Source organism: Acomys minous, assembly GCF_964271855.1.
Source record: "Acomys minous genome assembly, chromosome: 3".
Taxonomy (NCBI): Eukaryota; Metazoa; Chordata; class Mammalia; order Rodentia; family Muridae; genus Acomys; species Acomys minous.
The window spans coordinates 5,299,746-5,317,470 of NC_140485.1; the positions used below are offsets into that span (position 1 = coordinate 5,299,746).

General features: G+C 44.0%; 2 protein-coding genes and 1 long non-coding RNA gene across 8 annotated transcripts in view; 1 reads left to right on the plus strand and 2 right to left on the minus strand.

Annotated features, from left to right (window-relative positions):
* LOC311594336 overlaps window positions 1-17,725 on the minus strand; it is an 89,431-nt gene that overhangs the window by 58,806 nt on the left and 12,900 nt on the right. The gene's annotated exons all lie outside the window — the stretch shown is intronic.
* POLR3F (RNA polymerase III subunit F) lies at window positions 1,063-14,911 on the minus strand. Its single transcript, XM_084775894.1, has 9 exons — window positions 14,758-14,911; window positions 13,962-14,079; window positions 9,802-9,869; window positions 8,905-8,972; window positions 8,599-8,711; window positions 5,816-5,959; window positions 5,184-5,291; window positions 4,034-4,225; window positions 1,063-3,501 (listed from the first exon to the last, which is right to left on the minus strand). The coding sequence occupies exons 1-9, from the start codon at window positions 14,817-14,819 to the stop codon at window positions 3,424-3,426; spliced, it is 951 nt and encodes a 316-aa protein (XP_084632020.1). The 5' UTR covers window positions 14,820-14,911; the 3' UTR covers window positions 1,063-3,423.
* Window positions 15,089-17,725, plus strand: part of DZANK1 (double zinc ribbon and ankyrin repeat domains 1) — a 54,118-nt gene continuing 51,481 nt past the window's right edge. For 3 of the 6 annotated variants that reach the window (XM_084775888.1, XM_084775889.1, XM_084775890.1), the window contains exons 1-2: window positions 15,675-16,508; window positions 16,980-17,096. In XM_084775888.1, coding sequence (XP_084632014.1) covers window positions 16,424-16,508; window positions 16,980-17,096 — 202 coding nt within the window. In that variant the 5' untranslated portion in view covers window positions 15,675-16,423. The other 3 variants (XM_084775891.1, XM_084775893.1, XM_084775892.1) reach the window with 3 other exon arrangements.

The window sequence follows — 17,725 nt, forward strand, 5'->3', positions numbered from 1 at the left end:
TTTCAGTGTGAGATTCAGTGATCCCCAGGGGAGAGTATAACAGGAGAGCTCTCTGCTGACTGCGCTGCCTAACATAAGCAGTATCCACAGACAACCAAGACAGACCGTAGTTCTTTAATGAACTCAGGGAAACACCCTGTCTCACTGGACCACTCTGCTCTAGAGCACACACTTTGTTTTCATCCCTCACCTGCCATGTAGTAAAACTGAAACTACTATTGTCGCTTCACTGCTGGGCTGATGGTTGGGCCAGTGGCCTCATCATGCCAAGAGAATTCTATCACTGTGCCCATCATAGAGTTGAATTGTTTGACTACTTTGCTTAATTGATCACCATCCAAACCCTTACAAAAAACTTACGTATTGCCAAATTCCAAGTTTCATGTGAGAATCCATAGTTTTGTTTTGGTTTTTTGTTTTTTCAAGACAGGGTCTCTCTGTGTATCGTTGGCTGTCCCGGACTAGCTTTGTAGACCAGGCTTGGCCTCGAACTCACAGCAATCCACCTGCCTCTGCCTCCCGAGTGCTGGCCATATAACTATTCATTAAAAACCATTAAAGCATGAACCCATGATGTCTGATTTATTATTATTATTATTATTTTTTTTTTTTTTTTTTTTTTTTGGTTTTTCGAGACAGAGTCTCTCTGTGTAGCCTTGCTGTCCTGGACTCACTTTGTAGACCAGGCTGGCCTCGAACTCACAGCGATCCGCCTGCCTCTGCCTCCCAAGTGCTGGGATTAAAGGCGTGCGCCACCACACCCGGCCTGATGTCTGATTTTTTAATGGATTACTTTTAAACAGGAGTGTTTTCAAGTGAGGAAAATAATAAATACTAAGTGGGAAAGAATGAAGCATCTGGGCTGTGTCTGCAGCTTGATTTTGTGACATAATTTTAGAGGTCAACGATTTCTTTTGATAGCTTCTTTTTTATTTTTTTTTCTATAGCTTACTTCTGTAGTTTACAAAACAATTGCTACATTTTAAAAATATCTATCCCTCTCAGTTAAAACTCAAGAGTAAGAAATACATTACAAGGCAAAATATTCAGAGTAAAAAAACATTCTGTGAGGAAAAAAATCTTAAGTATCTCTTTATTCTGGTGAGGTAAGGAACACTTGTAGCCACTGGCTGCAAATTTAAAAACTCTGTATCTAATTATCAGGACAACACAGCACCAGGCACAGCTGCTGAGTGCCTGGGTAATCGCAGCCCTCCGGAAGCTCAAACAGGACCGCACTGACCACCTAAGCCATCAAGTGAATTCCAGGCCAGTGCGGGCTAGAGTGAGGCTCTCATCTCCACCAAACAAAATGACATAATGCAGAGCCTATTTAGAAAACAATTTGATTCTTTCTCCCTTTTATTTTTATTTATTTGGTTCAAGACAAGAGTTTCTTTGTATAGCCCTGTCCTGCAACTAGCCATCGAGACTCGGTTGGCCTTGAACTCAGATCCACCTGGTTTGCCTCCCAAGTGCTGGGATCAAAAATGTGCACCACCACTGCCCAGCTCTTTTTCCCTTTTGTAACTCCCCTGCGCATTTAGTTTTCTAGTAAAACAAGTCTAGTGCCTGTGACAGGCTAGGCAGACCCAGTTAGAGTACACACTGTTCCCACCGTGTTTGCTCTCACTAAAGGCAGAGGAAAACCTGCACTTTATATATAATCTAACACCTAAAAAAAGCTGGTGCCATTAAATGCCTATCCTACAGAACTGGCCATAGAATTCATCTGATAACCATGGGCTAGTGAGTTTGGTTTACTAGTCCTGTATCTCTCAAGGTAACTCTAATGAGTACTGCCAAAAGGCGGCTGAGTTCAGCCCCAAAGAGGAGTGCAGCGAGAATACTTTCAGTGGGCCATGCTTTTAGCCTACACAAAAGCCACAAGGCAAGCAGGGCACAGTGGAGGAGGCCTTTAATCCAATCCTAGCACCCAAGAAGCAGAGTCAAGTTCAAGGCCAGTCTGGTCTACAGAGTGCCAGGGTAGCCAGGGCTACACAGAGAAACCCTGTCTAAAAAAAAAAGGTAGAAATCCAACCGCTGAGACTCTTAATGGGGATCCAGCTATATTCTGTAAATATCTTGTGTTTTCCATGCCTCATGGCTGGGACTCTGCTTAAACTTGGCACACCACGATTTTTAAAAAATAAGAAAAAAGAGGACTATTTTAAAACACAGTAAGAGAGGACTAGTTCCCACTCCTTCGAGAGTGAATGAAAGGCAATCATCTTTTTGTTTTTGTTTTCAATTCTATGTGCACTGGTCTGAAGGCGTCAGAAGCCCTGGAACTGGAGTTACAGACAGTTGTGAGCTGCCATGTGGGTGCTGGGACTTGAACCCGGGTCCTTTGGAAGAGCAGACAGTGCTCTTAACCACTGAGCCATCCCTCCAGCTCCCAATCATCTATTTTTCATTTCTGTTTTTTTGAGACAGGGTCTCTCCCTATATAGCCCTGGCTGTCCTGGAATCCACTCTGTAGACAAGGCTGGCCTTGAACTCAGATGTGCCTGCATCTGCCTCCCGAGTGCCGGGACTGAAGGAGTGCATCACCACACTCGGTCAGTTTTAGTTTTAATTTTGGCTAAAGGAATAGATGCTATCTAGCCCTTCTAGACAGCATTATCTATCTATAAGGATTAGACTACAATATTTGAATTTAGTGCTGGTGGTAGTCACACTATAGGCATGGAATAAGACACAGGCCTTTAATCCCAGCACTTGGGGGGGCAGAGGCAGGCAGATCTCTGTGCGTTCGAGGCCAGCCTGGTCTACAGAGCAAGTTCCAGGACAGCCAGAGCCCCTGTCTCATAAAAAACCAAAAAAACAAAAAGAATCTGGAAAGAACTGGCAAATAACACAATTAAGCCATAAGAGAAAGTTACAGCCTCAGCATTAAGGAACAGTGAGGTTATCCTTTAGTGTGGAGTATCAGTGATGTGAAGACATGTCCCGGACAACAGCATTTGAGAGTGAGGTCAGTAACGGAAGAAGCCTTCTGGGAGGGAAAAGGGAAACCCACTCACTCCCATCACCAGCCGTTCATTTCTTCTCAGTGAAACCCAACAAAAACCGAACAGAAATGGTGACAATGAACCTGACACGGTGAGATTCATGGAGATCTCAATAAGAACTTTAAGTGAGCGTCCCCACACTCAGCTGCTGTCACAGCACTTGGTCAGTATAGGTTTGCTGGCTTCTTTTCCCTTGGTCTTCCAGAGCTTCAGGCCATATTACTTACTGAAGAGACTTCCTCATTAAACTTTATTAAACTTAATCTTCTTTGTGCTCTGTCTTCATAGATAAGTATGTTTTCATAGCAGCGAGTCAGTATCCATTGTTGTGAAGTCTGCTCCATCATGAATTGTTTGCTCTCTAAGTAATTCAATTTGCCAGATGTGAGTCAAGTTTCACAGCTCTCTATTAAAACTCGAGCCACTCTGTCATGTAAATACAATTAGATGGTGAAATCTCACCACCCTCATGGCAGTCATCAAAAACCTTAAAAAGAAACAAACAGTTTGTGTATCAAAACCTCATTCATTTAAAGCAGTATTAAAGAAAAAGGAAGGAAGGGAGGGATGGAGGGAGGGAGAGGGGGAGGGTGGGCACCAAGGGATCTGCAGCTGAGAGGCCTTGTGTATACTAAGCATGTGCTCTGCACTGAGCTACACCCAGCCCTAAGTCCCCTCACTCTTTAGGGGAAACAGCACCACTAGCTCCAAGAACACAGCAAGGATTAGAGTGTGTGGTTCCTGGTAGATTCTCAACAAATCTCCTTTCCTTCCCTACAGAGAAGAATGGTTAGTCTTGGTGAAAATGTATCCATTTCAGGGCCAAGAACAGAATGTCTCTAGCCTAAATGTTCCAAGAAAGAACGTAAGGCCTGTTCATTAATGATCTGTCCATCAAGAGACTGGGGGGTTTGAGTAGCTCATATGACACAAGTGGAAAGCCTGGTGTGCCTGCTTTTTCTTAGTGGCATTTGCACATGACGGTGGTAAAAGCACACAGTGAAGCAGCATTCACTTACGGGGCAGAGTCCACAGGGTGCCCGGACCAAGCCCGTCGGTGGGAGGATTGGGTTGACTGCCCTGTACAGTTTCATGTGTCCATCTACACTGCCAACAGTGCCTTCCTTCGCAGCGATGATCGTCATCTCCACTTTCCCGTCATAAATGAGTGTGTTCAAGATGGTTTCAATGTCCTCCATGGACAGCTCTACCTAGAAAAGGGCTACATTAGAAAGGATGCACACAGGATAAGGAAACATCCTTTCAGAGGAGGGGTCACAGCTGCCCAGTCAAGTGGAGAGGCCATGTTCTGCAGAAGAGTAATGGAAGACACAAGTAGGATGACTGTCCACATTAGCACAAACCACTGCAACACTAAGGACAGAGGTCTAACTTCCTGCTGAGCCTCACATCACTGATGTCATCAGCATTGAATAACAAAAACAAAAACCTCAAAGTCTCATGAAATAACATTTCTTTGGCAACCAAAAACCCATAAAAAAGAAATATCCCTCCCCAAGAATTTGATAGAGATTCTTAAAATGTCCAGTTCCTAGTTTTTTGTCTGTTTTGGTATTTTGAGTCAGGGTTTCTCTGTATACCCTTGGCTGTCCTGGGCTCCCTTTGTAGATCAGGCTGGCCTCAAACTCAAGAGATCCTCCTGCCTCTGCCTCCCAACTGCTGGGATTAAATGTGCACGCCACCACACTCAGATTACTTCCTAGTTTTTTTTAATCAATGAGAAATCTGAGCTAGGAAGTGAAAATGACTTGCCCAAATGTCATTTTGGCTTCTTTGCTGATCATGAAAAGCATCAGTGTCCTTACATAAAGGTTTTCAAAAGGGTGCTGATGATAGCTCTTACATTTCATTAAGTAAGAAAATATCAATAAATGACACTAATATTGTCCCAAACTCAACTGTCAATCAAGAACTTATCAGAACGTTTTGAATTTGGGTCCTGAGCAGCACCCAGGACCACATTCAAGAACAGGTCAGCCAGAGTCAGTCGGCCAGAGGCCTCTGCCGACTTTAGGGCAGTGCTTTTCCACAGTGGGCTCATAGAATGTGTACCTGGAAGGGCCTAGGTCAAACATAGCACAGGCTACAGCCACCTGAGGAGGACCACACCTGCTAAGACGGGCGGGGAGTGGGGGGAGGGGCTCTGACCTTACTGATGCCCAGCTCACAGATGTACTTCCACACTTCATGCGATGAGGCAAATGAGCTGTTTCTCTGTATCATGGGATTCTGTTTGCTTTCTCTCGCTGTCTCTGCCTGTGAGATCAGAACAAGACACTCAGGCTTCTGAGAGCTTCCACCAGGAGTATCTGCTGTTTAGTAAAAGGTTCCAATTTTAGGAGTTTCTTTTCTTTCTTTTTTTGTTTTTATTTCAAGACAGAGTTTCTCTCTGTAGTCTTAACTGTCCTAGACTCAATTTGTAGACCAGGCTGGCCTCGAACTCATCAAGATCCGCCTGCCTCAGCCTAGAGTGCAGGGATTAAAGGCATGCACCATCATGTCCAGCCAATTTTAGGATTTTAATCTTAGAAAATACAATACAGAAGAGTAAATCTTTCATAAAGCCACTTTTTCTTTTTTTTTTTTTCCTCCAGATTTTGAGACAGGGTTTCTCTGTGTAGCCTTGTCTGTCCTAGATTCACTTTGTAGACCAGGCTGGCCTCGAACTCACAGTGATCCGCCTGTCTCTGCCTCCCGAGTGCTGGGATTACAGGCGTGCACCACCACTGCCCAACGAAGCCACTTTTTCAAGGGCTTGTGATGTTTCCTTAATATCTCACCTTGGTTTGTAGGAATTTGAAACACTGCTGGTTAAGCACCTCAACAAATTCAGATTCAAAATCTTGGTCACTGTACCAGGCTCCGCCAGTCACAGATCGGTCTGGCTGTAGGTTATAGAGCATATAAACCTTCTTTTTGGAGGCCTAGGGAAGAATATGCACAGATCATTTCTTTATAACCTTTTCCAGAAACTAAGCTAGAAAACTAAACTTTGTATTTTAGAACGCTTTTCAATGTACAGAACTCCTGCAATGCTGCTGAACTTGGGATTGTCCTTTAAAGCAAAGGCCGTCTTCAGGGGTGGAGGGAAGGGGAGGAGGGCAGTGCCTCCAACCCAGTCAGAACTCCACTGCAGCCAGCACTGCCCATGGGCCGCCATGTAGAGTAGGATCAGGAGCCCCACAGGAAGGGAAAGAACACTGGTTCAGAGAGAGTGCGGTGCTTAAGCACATTTTCCTTTGCCTTGAGTTTTATAGACACCACTCATTTCTACAAGTACTTAAGTCAGCCCCTATTCCTCCAATCCCTAAGTGGTATGGTTTCCAAAAATCTGTCACATTTAGTGATTTTAATTTTTAAAAAAATTATTTACTTAATGTGTGGATATCTGTATATATTTGGGCCTGTTTACCCACAAAGGCCAGAAGGTGTCAGACCCCCTAGAACTGGAGTTGCAGGCGACTGTGAAGCACCATGTGCATGCTGGGAATTGAACCGGAATCCTCTGGAAGAGCAGCCAATGCCCTTAACTGCTGGGCCATATCCAACCCCTAGTTTCTAATTTTAGATTCTGCATTCCACTCTATTGAAAAAAAGAAAAAAAGATGTGGGCTGGAGAGAGGGCTCAGAGGTTAAGAGCACTGGCTGCTATTCTAGAGGTCCTGAGTTCAATTCCCAGCAACCATATGGTGGCTCACGACCATCTATAATGTCATCTAATGCCCTTTTCTGGCCTGCAGATGTACATGCAGGCAGAACACTGTATATGTAGTAAATAAATAAATAGATCTTTTTAAAAAAAGATGTAGGGTTGCTGGGCGTGGTGGCGCACGCCTTTAATCCCAGCACTCAGGAGGCAGAGGCAGGCGGATCGCTGTGAGTTTGAGGCCAGCCTGGTCTACAAAGAGAGTCCAGGACAGCCAAGGCTACACAGAGAAACCCTGTCTCGCAAAAAAACAAAAACAAAAAAAACAAAAACAAAAAAAAAAACAAAAAAAAAACAAACCCCCCCCCCCAAAAAAAAAAGATTTAGGGCTAGAGAGATGGTTCAGAGGTTGGGAGCACTGTCTGTTCTTCCAAAGATCCTGAGTTCGGTTCTCAGCAACCACATGTTGGTCACAGCCATCTGTGATGAGATCTGGTGCCTTATTCTGGTGCACACATGTGGGCAGAAAACTGTATAAATAAATAAATCTTAAAAAACAAAAAAAATGCCAGCACTCAGGAGGCAGAGGCAGGCGGATCACTGTGAGTTCAAGCTCAGCCTGGAATACACAGAGAAACCCTGTCTTGAAAAACATAAAAAAAAAAAAAAAAAGATGCAGATGGCCGGGCATGGTGGCATACACCTGTAAATCCCATGACTCAGGTGGTTAAGGCAGAAAAGATTCAAGACATTCAAGACCAGGTTTGGTTATAGGTTTTTTTGTTTGCTTGTTTTTGTTTTTCAAGACAGGGTTTCTCTGTGTAGCCTTGGCTGTCCTGGACTTGCTTTGTAGACCAGGCTGGCCTTGAATTCACAGAGATCCACCTACCTCTGCTTCCCTGAGTACTGGGATTACAGGCATGAGCCACCATGCCTGGCTCAGGTCTGGTTATATTATTAGACCTCTCTCTCAAAATAAAATACAGCTCAATTAAGACTACTCTGTACTGTGTCTATTGGGTTCAACACAGCTTAACACTTTTGTTATACAGACCAGTTTAGCTGCCCAGAAACATCGACTGTGCTTTGCCTATTCAACTCTTTCTAGGACCTACTCCCAAGACCCGCATGTCACTCTCTCTGGGACCTACTCCCAAGACCCACATGAATCTCTGACTGTCTTATGTCTTCAATGTCATGGATTTGGAATCATAGTGTGCTGCCTTGTTAGTGTGACTTCTCACACCGAGCAACAGGCGTTATGATCATTCCATGTCTTCATAATAGGTCATTTTTTTAAAGATTTATTTATTTTTTATTATTATTATGTATACAATGCTCTGCCTGCATGTACACCTGCAGGCTAGAGGAGGGCACCAGATCTCATTACAGATAGTTGTGAGCCACCATGTGGTTGCTGGGAATTGAACTCAGGACCTCTGGAGCAGCAGCCAGTGCTCTTAACCACTGAGCCATCTCTCCAGCACCAGGTCATTTTTTTTTTTAAATCACTGAATATTCCAGGTGGGGGAGGGGGAGGAAAAACACAAATATGGTGTAAGAGACACATGACAGGATCTTTCGCTGACTTGGTCATTAATGTATCAGTACCTGTCATATGAGTGAAACAATGTGCTAAAAACAGTGTTACCTCACACAACACAAAACTCAGAAGCACACGCAAGGCTCCTACTCTCTCTACTGGGGAACACAGGGTAAAGTCTGTGATAATGGAGACATCAGGAGTTCAGTAGGCGGCAGGTTCAAGTCAGCACATCAGGAGCTAAACTTTCAGTCTTTTAAAATAATGTTTCGTCCTAAATCCCACCATGAACTAAAGAATGAAAGGCTGACAGCACAGCTGGCACAGCTTCCTCAAGTGAATTCAGGGCGGAGCCCAGGCAGCCAAGTACTCACCGCCACAGACTTCACGGCTTTGATAAGCTTTTTACTCTCCAAATTCTTGAGAATTTTGTTGATTTCCGTTAATGGCAAGTTACTTTTGTATCGAATATCTCTGCTCCATATTCCTGAAAGAAAGTAGGAAAGCTGACAGCACATCCTTCAACACAAATAACTGTTTTCAGAAACTTGAGAGCCTGAATACAAAAACAGTGAGTAGGAAAGCCTGATGGACATTAACGGGATCGTCTAAAATAAGCAGAAGAGCGGAAGTGCCTTGGCCTAGCCCTGAGGACAGCGCGGCATCCACCACACGCTCACCTTTGTTGCCTGCATCCTCTATGATTTGATAGACTAGTTTTTCCTGGTTATCGGACCCCTTCATTTTACTGCAGGGAATAAAGCAGAATTTAAAAAGGGAAATTGTGGGCTGTATTAACATGAGTTCGTAAGTTAATCAGCAGACAAGGTTATCACATTGACTTACTTAGCAAAAAAATGGCTTACCTTAAAAAGAATGAGACAGAGCTCTGTGCCAATATGAAAAGATGTCCAAAGTAAAGTAAGTGACAAAAGCAAGTTACAGAACCGTATGGATAACACGACCCAGCTTTGTGAAAGGGAGAGAGAGAGAAAGAAAGGGAGAAAGAAAGAAAGAAAGAGAAAGAAAGAAAAAGAGGGAGAAGGAAAGAAAGAGAGAGAAAAAGAAAGAAAGGGAGAAAGAAAGAAAGAAAGAAAGAGAAAGAAAGAAAGAGAGAAAAAGAAAGGGAGAAAGAAAGAGATAATGTATAAACATAGAATCATCTATGAATATTTAAATCTGTCTAGAAGAAATTTCCAAGAGCAGCTACTCTGGGAGTGGAAGCACAGGACAGAAAGCAGGGATGATATGGATTTACATCAGTTTCCTTTGTTTCCTTATTTTGAGGCAGGGTCCTTCTTTCCACGTTTAGCCTAAATTGCCCTTGACCTCATCATCCTCCTGCCTCCACTGACCACACGTCAGGGTCACAGCGCGCACCTCCACGTACACAAGGCCTCACACAACTCGGGCCAGCGCTGACCGTGCTGTGTAGCTAAGGGAGGCCCTGGACTTCCTGCCCGACTTCCCAAAAGCACCGATACGTTAGCTTTTTTTTTTTTTTTTTTTTTTTTTGATACATAGATTACTTTTGCAATACTCAAAATTTTCTTAAAATTAAATAGGTGCTTACTTACCCAGCATTCTGAGAATCCTTTATTCTATATAAAAGGCCTGTATTACTCCTTAAAAGGTCCAGCTGACCCTTTAAAACAGAAAGTCACAGTCAATTACTCTGGAAATACATCAATTCTGGTGACAAGTGTTAATACAGTTTTAAGTGTGTTTATTATACACACTAAACAATTCTGCCTCCCACATTTGTCAGTTCTTGTTCTGAGACTGAGGGTTTTACCTACATATCACAAACAAGGTATTCTGAAAAACTTATCTAAAGATATTTTAAGCTAAATATACTAACAATGTCCCACATGCTACCTTGACTTGTTTATTTGGCCAGGGCATAAACAACTTTTAAATTTTTTATTTTATTTTTTAGCCAGGTAGCAGTGGTGCACACCTTTAATCCAGCGCTCAGGAGGCTGAGGCAGGCAGATCTCTGAGTTTGAGGCCAGCCTGGTCTACAGAATGAGTTCCAAGATAGCCAGGGCTACACAGAAAAACTCTTGTCTTAGGGGGGAAAAAAACACTTTATTTCTTAACGTATATGGGCATTCTGCCAGCATGTATGTCTGTACATCATGTATAGACAATGCTCATGGAAGCCAAAGAGGGCACTAGCTCCCTGGAACTGAAGTTATAGCCACATGTGAACCATCATGTATGTGGGTCCTGGAAATCAAAGTCAGGTCTTCTGTAGGAAGAGCAAATGCTCTTTACCCTGGGGGCTGAGGGGATGGCTTAGCAGTTAAAGGCACTGGCTGTTCTTACAGAGGACTGGGGTTCAGTTCTCAGTACCTACATGCAGCTTACAACAGTCTGTAACTTCAGGTCCAAGGCATCAATGCCTTTTTCTGGTCTTTGTGGGTACCAGGAATGCATGCAGTGCACAGAAAACGCATCAGGTAAAACACACAGACACACACTAAATAAAAATAAATCTTTTCTGGTTTTGTTTTTGTTTTTTGAAAAAGAGTTTCTCTGTGTAGCACTGACTGTTCTGGAACACACTCTGTAGACCAGGCTGGTCTTGAACTAAGAGAGCCACCTGCCTCTGCCTTCCAAGTGCTGGTATTAAAGGAATGAGCCACCACTGCCTGGAGAAAGTAAATCCTTTAAAAAAAAGTTGCTTTAGGATAATATATAAAAATCCATATTAGAATCCAAAGAATTCCAAATTATATAAGATATGAATAAATATAACTAAAATACAAGTTGTATTAATAAAAATTTCATCTAGATAAAATATAAATATTACACACACAAAAAGTATATACATGATTATTCACAGCACACCAAGTTAAACTACAGAGTTACAGTGACATTTACTAATATCTACATTTTAATTCCGTGATAAAAGAATTAGGCAGAAAGGTTGAAGAATGAACAAAAGGTCTCTAATAGTGGCATTACATATTATTAAGCAAAGAAAGATAAAATATGCCCTATCGTGCCTTTGAACCTCCTTGGGCCTTGGCATTTAAAGGATCCAGATGTGTGCAGCACTGGACTTGCAGCATTTATGGAAACTATAACCAAGAGGGGGCCTACACCAAGTGTTAAGACTATAAATAGGCTTACCTACTGCACAAACGACAACAATCTCCCTTCTTCCCCACCTCAACTCAGAGGTTCCCTTCTGTCATTTATTCAGCCTATTCCAAGCACCTGTGCTGTACCGTTGTTAGGCTAGCTGTTGTGCTGTACTGTTGTTAGGCTAGCTGTTGTGCTGTACTGTTGTTAGGATAACTGTTGTGTTGCACTGTTGTTAGGCTAGCTGTTGTGCTGTACCGTTGTTAGGCTAGCTGTTGTGCTGTACTGTTGTTAGGATAACTGTTGTGTTGCACTGTTGTTAGGATAACTGTTGTGCTGTACTGTTGTTAGGCTAGCTGTTGTGCTGTACTGTTGTTAGGATAACTGTTGTGTTGCACTGTTGTTAGGATAACTGTTGTGTTGTACTGTTGTTAGGCTAGCTGTTGTGCTGTACTGTTGTTAGGATAACTGTCGTGCTGTACTGTTGTTAGGCTAGCTGTTGTGCTGTACTGTTGTTAGGCTAGCTGTTGTGCTGTACTGTTGTTAGGCTAGCTGTTGTGCTGTACTGTTGTTAGGCTAGCTGTTGTGCTGCACTGTTGTTAGGCTAGCTGTTGTGTTGTACTGTTGTTAGGCTAGCTGTTGTGCGAGTGGGCAATCTGTTGCTGTAATTGTAGGACTGAGGATTGAACACACCATGCAGATGAGGTGACAGCTCTACCACTGAGCTACACTTTCATCTTACAGCCTAGGTGAGTGTTCTACCACTTCAAGCCCAAAACAAATTCTAAAAGGGAAGTGCACAGATGACTTCAATAATATCTGGTTGGCATTAAGAGAGAGACAAGGGGGGGCTGGAGAGATGGCTCAGAGGCTAAGAGCACTGTCTGTTCTTCCAAAGGCCCTGAGTTTAATTCCCAGCAACCACATGGTGGCTCACAACCATCTACAATGAGATCTGGTTTTCTCTTCTGGCTGGCAGGCACACACACGGAGCAGAATATGTATAAATAATAAATAAATAAATATTTCTTAAAAAGAGAGAGAGAGACAAGGGTGGATGTACACTGAGAGTAAAGACTGTGGCCCAGCCTGGAGGCTCTGGCACCTTCCTGGAGACAGCAGCAGAGCTGAGTCCTAAAGGACAACACGGGGTCATTCTACACAGAAAATGGAAGCCCAGAAATCACCAACACTTTTTTCCTTTGGGTGAGAACAGAAGTCACTGGTCCATTGCTTGTTTTTTTACTAATAAAATTTCATCAGAAAAAAAGCCACAACCACCTGTTTATGTATTACTGTTTACAGCTCATAATTGCTTCTTGTTAAAATGACAAGTGACACAGCTATGACAGAAATCAGATGGGCCACAATAGATATTTTATTTACTTCATAGAGAAGTTTTCCAAAATCTGAGCCACAAAATTGAAGGCAATGGCTCAACAAAATGCTCACCTATCTCTATAATCCCAGTATCTAGGGCCTTCAGATATAACACAAGGCTGGAAGTTTTAAAATAGCAAACAAACCATTCGGAAGAGGTAGTGTAGGACTCTTTGAACTAACTGCTATTAAAACCAAACCGAGACACCCTCAGGAAGAGGGACTATAACGGCTGGTGACAGCAGGGGGAAAAGGAGGTTTAAAGCAGGGGACAGTACTTGGTGGGGTACTTTCCAAAAGCTAGAAGAGGAGCATTAGGACTCCAAGGCTGTTGGGCTTCACTGAAAACTCCCCTGCAGTCTCTGAAGCTGAGGCTGACTGCTTCCCAAAGACCACCAGGGGGGCTTCCTCCTGCTCTCGAAAAGCTCAATGACACTGTGATACCCAATCAATAGGCTATTGAAAGCTCAAAGAAAACAACAGTAGAAATACTCTATAGGGAATGGCTAAGTGCTAGCAGCAGGAAGCAAACAAGGTGAGGACAGACTACATCCATGTGACCTTTGTGTTAATTAACCTAATACCATAATTAGTTAGAACTGCATGTAGTTTCTTCATCTTGTCAGATGGCACATAATTACTTTTTCTTCCAATTCAGACATTCTAATCCTTTCCCTGGTTTGGAATCAAGTCATGATTTTTGGCTTTACAATTAGTTTACTGGTTCACAAAAAAGAAAAAAAAGAAAAAAAAAGGCTTATCAAAAAATAAAATAAAATAAAGAGGCTTATCACGCTATTATTAGCTCACGTAATTATGGTGGGTGAGAATTCTTATAGTCTACCTCCTGCACGCTGGAGCCTCGGGGAGGCCAGTGGCACAGGTCAACGGCATGGATCTGATGCACTAGCCTCTGAGACGGAAAGTAAACAGTGAAGACGGAATCTGAAAGCCTGAAGAGGAAACGTGGTGAAGGCCAGAGATTGGCACTGGAGCTCAACGGAGGCCTGAGTGAGGCCCTCTGTCCTCCATCCATTGTGTTACTTAGGCTCATATGAGATTGGATGGTGCCCACTCACCTTCTATACTCAGCTCAGCAATTCAAATGCTACCATATTCTAGAACATCTCAGAAACAACAGATACCTAAGACTCTCATAATCAGCCAAGTTGACACATAAACTTAACCATCACAACCATGTGACATGCAGCAATGAAAACCACAATATACAACAAAGCACATAAATTAGCAGAATTCACCTTACCATGGACAACAGCCTATTGATGGCCACCGCCCGTTGTTGAGCTTCTATGTGAGGCATTTCATTTTGAATTACTTGATCTGTGATGCCGTGAGGGAACTGGTGGCATAACTCTATAATTCTAGGAACAAAGGCATTAATGATTTATGTTTGCTTGTTTCAAAAGGCAAGTAAGGGAAATACAATATAGTTATCTATTAAAGCTGAAATCTCAATGTTATCACAGGGAATACAAACAAAGTGAAGCCAGGCTTGGTGGCGCACGCCTTTAATCCCAGCATTCGGGAGGCAGAGGCAGGAGGATCTCTGTGAGTTCAATGCCAGTCTAAGACAGCCAAGGCTACACAGAGAAACACTGTCTCGAAAACAAACAACAACACAAAGTGAAGCAGAAGGCAAATGGAATATATGGGGGGGGGGGAGTCATAAACTGAGCCCTAACTTGGCCTGAATGTTTTCTTATGAAACGTCCCTCGACAACGGAGCAGCCCTACATTCGAACACACGCCCAAGTACCACGGGGACAATGCAGCTGGGTCTCTCTTCAGGCATTGGCCTGTCACGTTCTAAGCGTTCTCCTGGAATCCCGGAGACGCCAGTTACATAAAGTTTCAAGTTCTGGAGCTTCTGAAGAGTTCTGCTCTCCCTATTGGAGAGGAGACGCCCAGGAACACTGCAACCCCGGACCCGCGTGTCCACCCAGCCTGCTCCGGCCTCTCCCCGGGACTGCGAGCGAAGGGGTCTGGCTATCCCAGCTGACGGCTCGCCCAGGGTCGGGATCCTCGCTTCACTGCGTTACCTGTTTTCTATTTCCACCGGATCCGCGTCCGGCGGCTGCACCTTCACCTTCACCTCGGCCATGAGGGCAGGTTAAGAGACGACTGGAAAAGTCGCCCCACGCAGCGTGCTATAAGTCTCGGGTACCGGCGGAGGGGCGCGCCCGGCGGGCGAGGGGCCTTCTTCGTCTGGTCGCGCCGGGCCTTCTTCATCGGATCGGCTTGGGGCGCCCGAGCTGTGCCTGCTCCGCCTTGCTCAGCAGTGTCGGCGCGGCGACTCCTTTCCGTTGTCCCGAATTTCAGGGCCTGTCGGACATGAGGCTCTGGCTCCCGCACGCTGAGTAAGGGCGCACTTTTCAGCCACCCCGCTTCCAGCTGCCGAGAAGGCATATTTTTGGATACCTACAACAAAGCGTCGCAGGAAAAGCTGGGGGCGGGTGCCAGACGGACTCCGCGGCCGGAGACAAGGGCGGGGCTGGTTGCTAGGAAGTCCATTTCCCTACCAATCATCGGCTCGGCTCCCGGTGGGCGGGCCGCGGGCCGCAGCGTCTATGGTAACGCAAGCTGCGGCGGAGGAGCTGTCGTGAGACCGTGAGAGGCTAGACACCCCGTTGGCGGCGACGGAGGTGCGTCGGGGGCCCTTATCGCTGTCCTTGAGGCTGGAGGAGGGTGAGGAGAATGGCCTTTCTCGTTTGGTTGGGAGGGATGCAGGCGTCTCGGACTGCCTTGAGAGGATATGACGCGGGTCCGGGTCCTGTCTGGGCAGAGAGGAGATAGATGGTCCAGGTGAAGGATGTTGGGAGATGCGGGTGGCATGACACCGACAGGAGGCTGCAGTGTGGACCTAGCGAATCAGCCTTCTCCGTCTCCGTCGCGTGAGGTCCACTGATCACTCCAGCCTTCCAAGGACAGCTAATAGCTAACCGTGAGCAAATTAGTCTCTATCCAATTGTGTTTATTTAGAATCTAGTCTTCAGCTATCTTTATTTTTAACTGAGTCTCGCTCAAAGGAAGACGTGAAAATAGCAGAGCCCTCTAGATCCAGCCTCATTTCTGAAGAGTGGGGTACCTGCAGTTTTTATTCTTGGCCCTTAATCTGGAACAAAAAGGCATTAAATTCACCTTTTAATCTAATTAATTACCCCACTTTCCAGAACAAGATATGCCAAACCCGCAAAGATGTTCAGAACATTATCAGAATTCCAACGACCAAATTTTAAAAACAAAACAATAGCCTCGCCATTGAACAACAAATTGTTACGTGAATTTTTGTCAATAAAAATGAGAATGCAAGGCCAGGCAGTGGTGGCGCTCGCCTTTAATCCCAGCATGCTTAAGACATAGGCAGGCATCACTAAGTTCTAGGCCAGCCTGGTCTACAGAGCGAGCTCCAGGGCAGCCAAGGCTGTTACACTGAGAAACCCTGTCTCAAAAACAAAAACAAAAACAAAAACAAAAAAAAAGAAAGGATGCAAAATGTTGATTCTAAAAGTAGGATGGATGTGTACATTATAATTGAATAATTATGTAGCCGTAATCATTGAACCGTTGAAGCACCAATACAAGGTGCAAATACTGCATTAACGGGACTCCTCCCAACCTCAAGAAAAGATTCATAAGGTCTCTGTCCTGCTAGTTATTTACAAAGCAGTAGAGTGAATAGGGAACTGTGTCTGCTGATTTATATCCATGTTGACGTCCTTTCTACTGAGAACTGATGTTCTGCAGTCTTTGCGGTGTATTTTCATACATACAATCTACTGCAATGGCCAAGGTAAGACTGTGGGGCTTAGAATTTCTTTTAAAAGTTGGCTCTTACTGCTACGTGCAACGTTACTTGTTCCCTTCTGTTATGTAATGAGCTGCCTTCAAGTCAGAAGAGTGGCTGTGCATGTGTGCACTAGCTAAAGGCAGGGGAGAGTGCATGAGCCTGAGATCAGAACCTGAGTGGTGGGTCCTGTTCTGCCTCATTCAGTTAACCTGCCCTTTTAAAGCAGCTCTCGTCTCCTATCAAGTTCATCCTTTTGCCTTTATTAGATGTAAAGTATTAGGTGAATATTCAACGGCAAACACACAGCTGAAATGTAATAATTTCACTAAATAAGGCATCATCTGTGGGTGGCATATTAATGATATTCCCTTTAGACTTTACTGCCTTCCTGCATTTAAAATAAGTGGTATTCTGTAGTTTTGGTGTTCAGACATTGGTTTGTGATGGAATTTTTATCTAATTTTTTGATCTAAGGAGAAAACATGACTGCTGGTTCAGTGTGTGCCCCTCAGATCATACCACTGCGAGTGCCTCAGCCTGGAAAAGCTAACCATGAAATTGACACGAATACTCTTTTGGAAATGAAATCTGGTAGGAAGCACATGTATTTCCAATTATTGACAGCAACGTTGTTATACTCTGTGTTCGTGTGTGGCTGGTTGATATCTTTGCATGTTTTCTAGATTGAAACTTTAGGAATCTGTGTGTCTTCCACAAATTGAAAGTGTTATTCTTGGATGGTTCGTAGAGCAGTACGTATGCGTTTGTGTTTTCTGAGACAAGATACTACCGTATAGCCAAGATCAGCCCTGAACTCTATGTATAGCCCAGTAGGGCTGGAGTTTGCAGCAATCCTCCTGTCTCAACCTCCCACATGCTTGGATTATAGGTATTTATCACCACACCACTTTGAATAGCATATGTTTAAATAAAAACGAGCAGGTTGCTAGCTGAACCACCTTCCTGTCTCACCTGAGTCGAGGTAAGATACCCAGTGTGTCACCAACTTTTCTAAGGATGCTTCTTACTTTTCTGTGGTAATAAATGTGACCTACAAATACAGATCATCCAGTACAAATGGGTAGAAACTGAATTCGAGTTTGACCTTGGGCACATTGCTTAGTTTTTCTTTTTCTTTTCTTCTTTCTTTCTTTGTTTTTTGAGACAGGGTTTCTCTGTTTAATACCCCTGGTTGTCTTGGACTCAGTTTGTAGACCAGG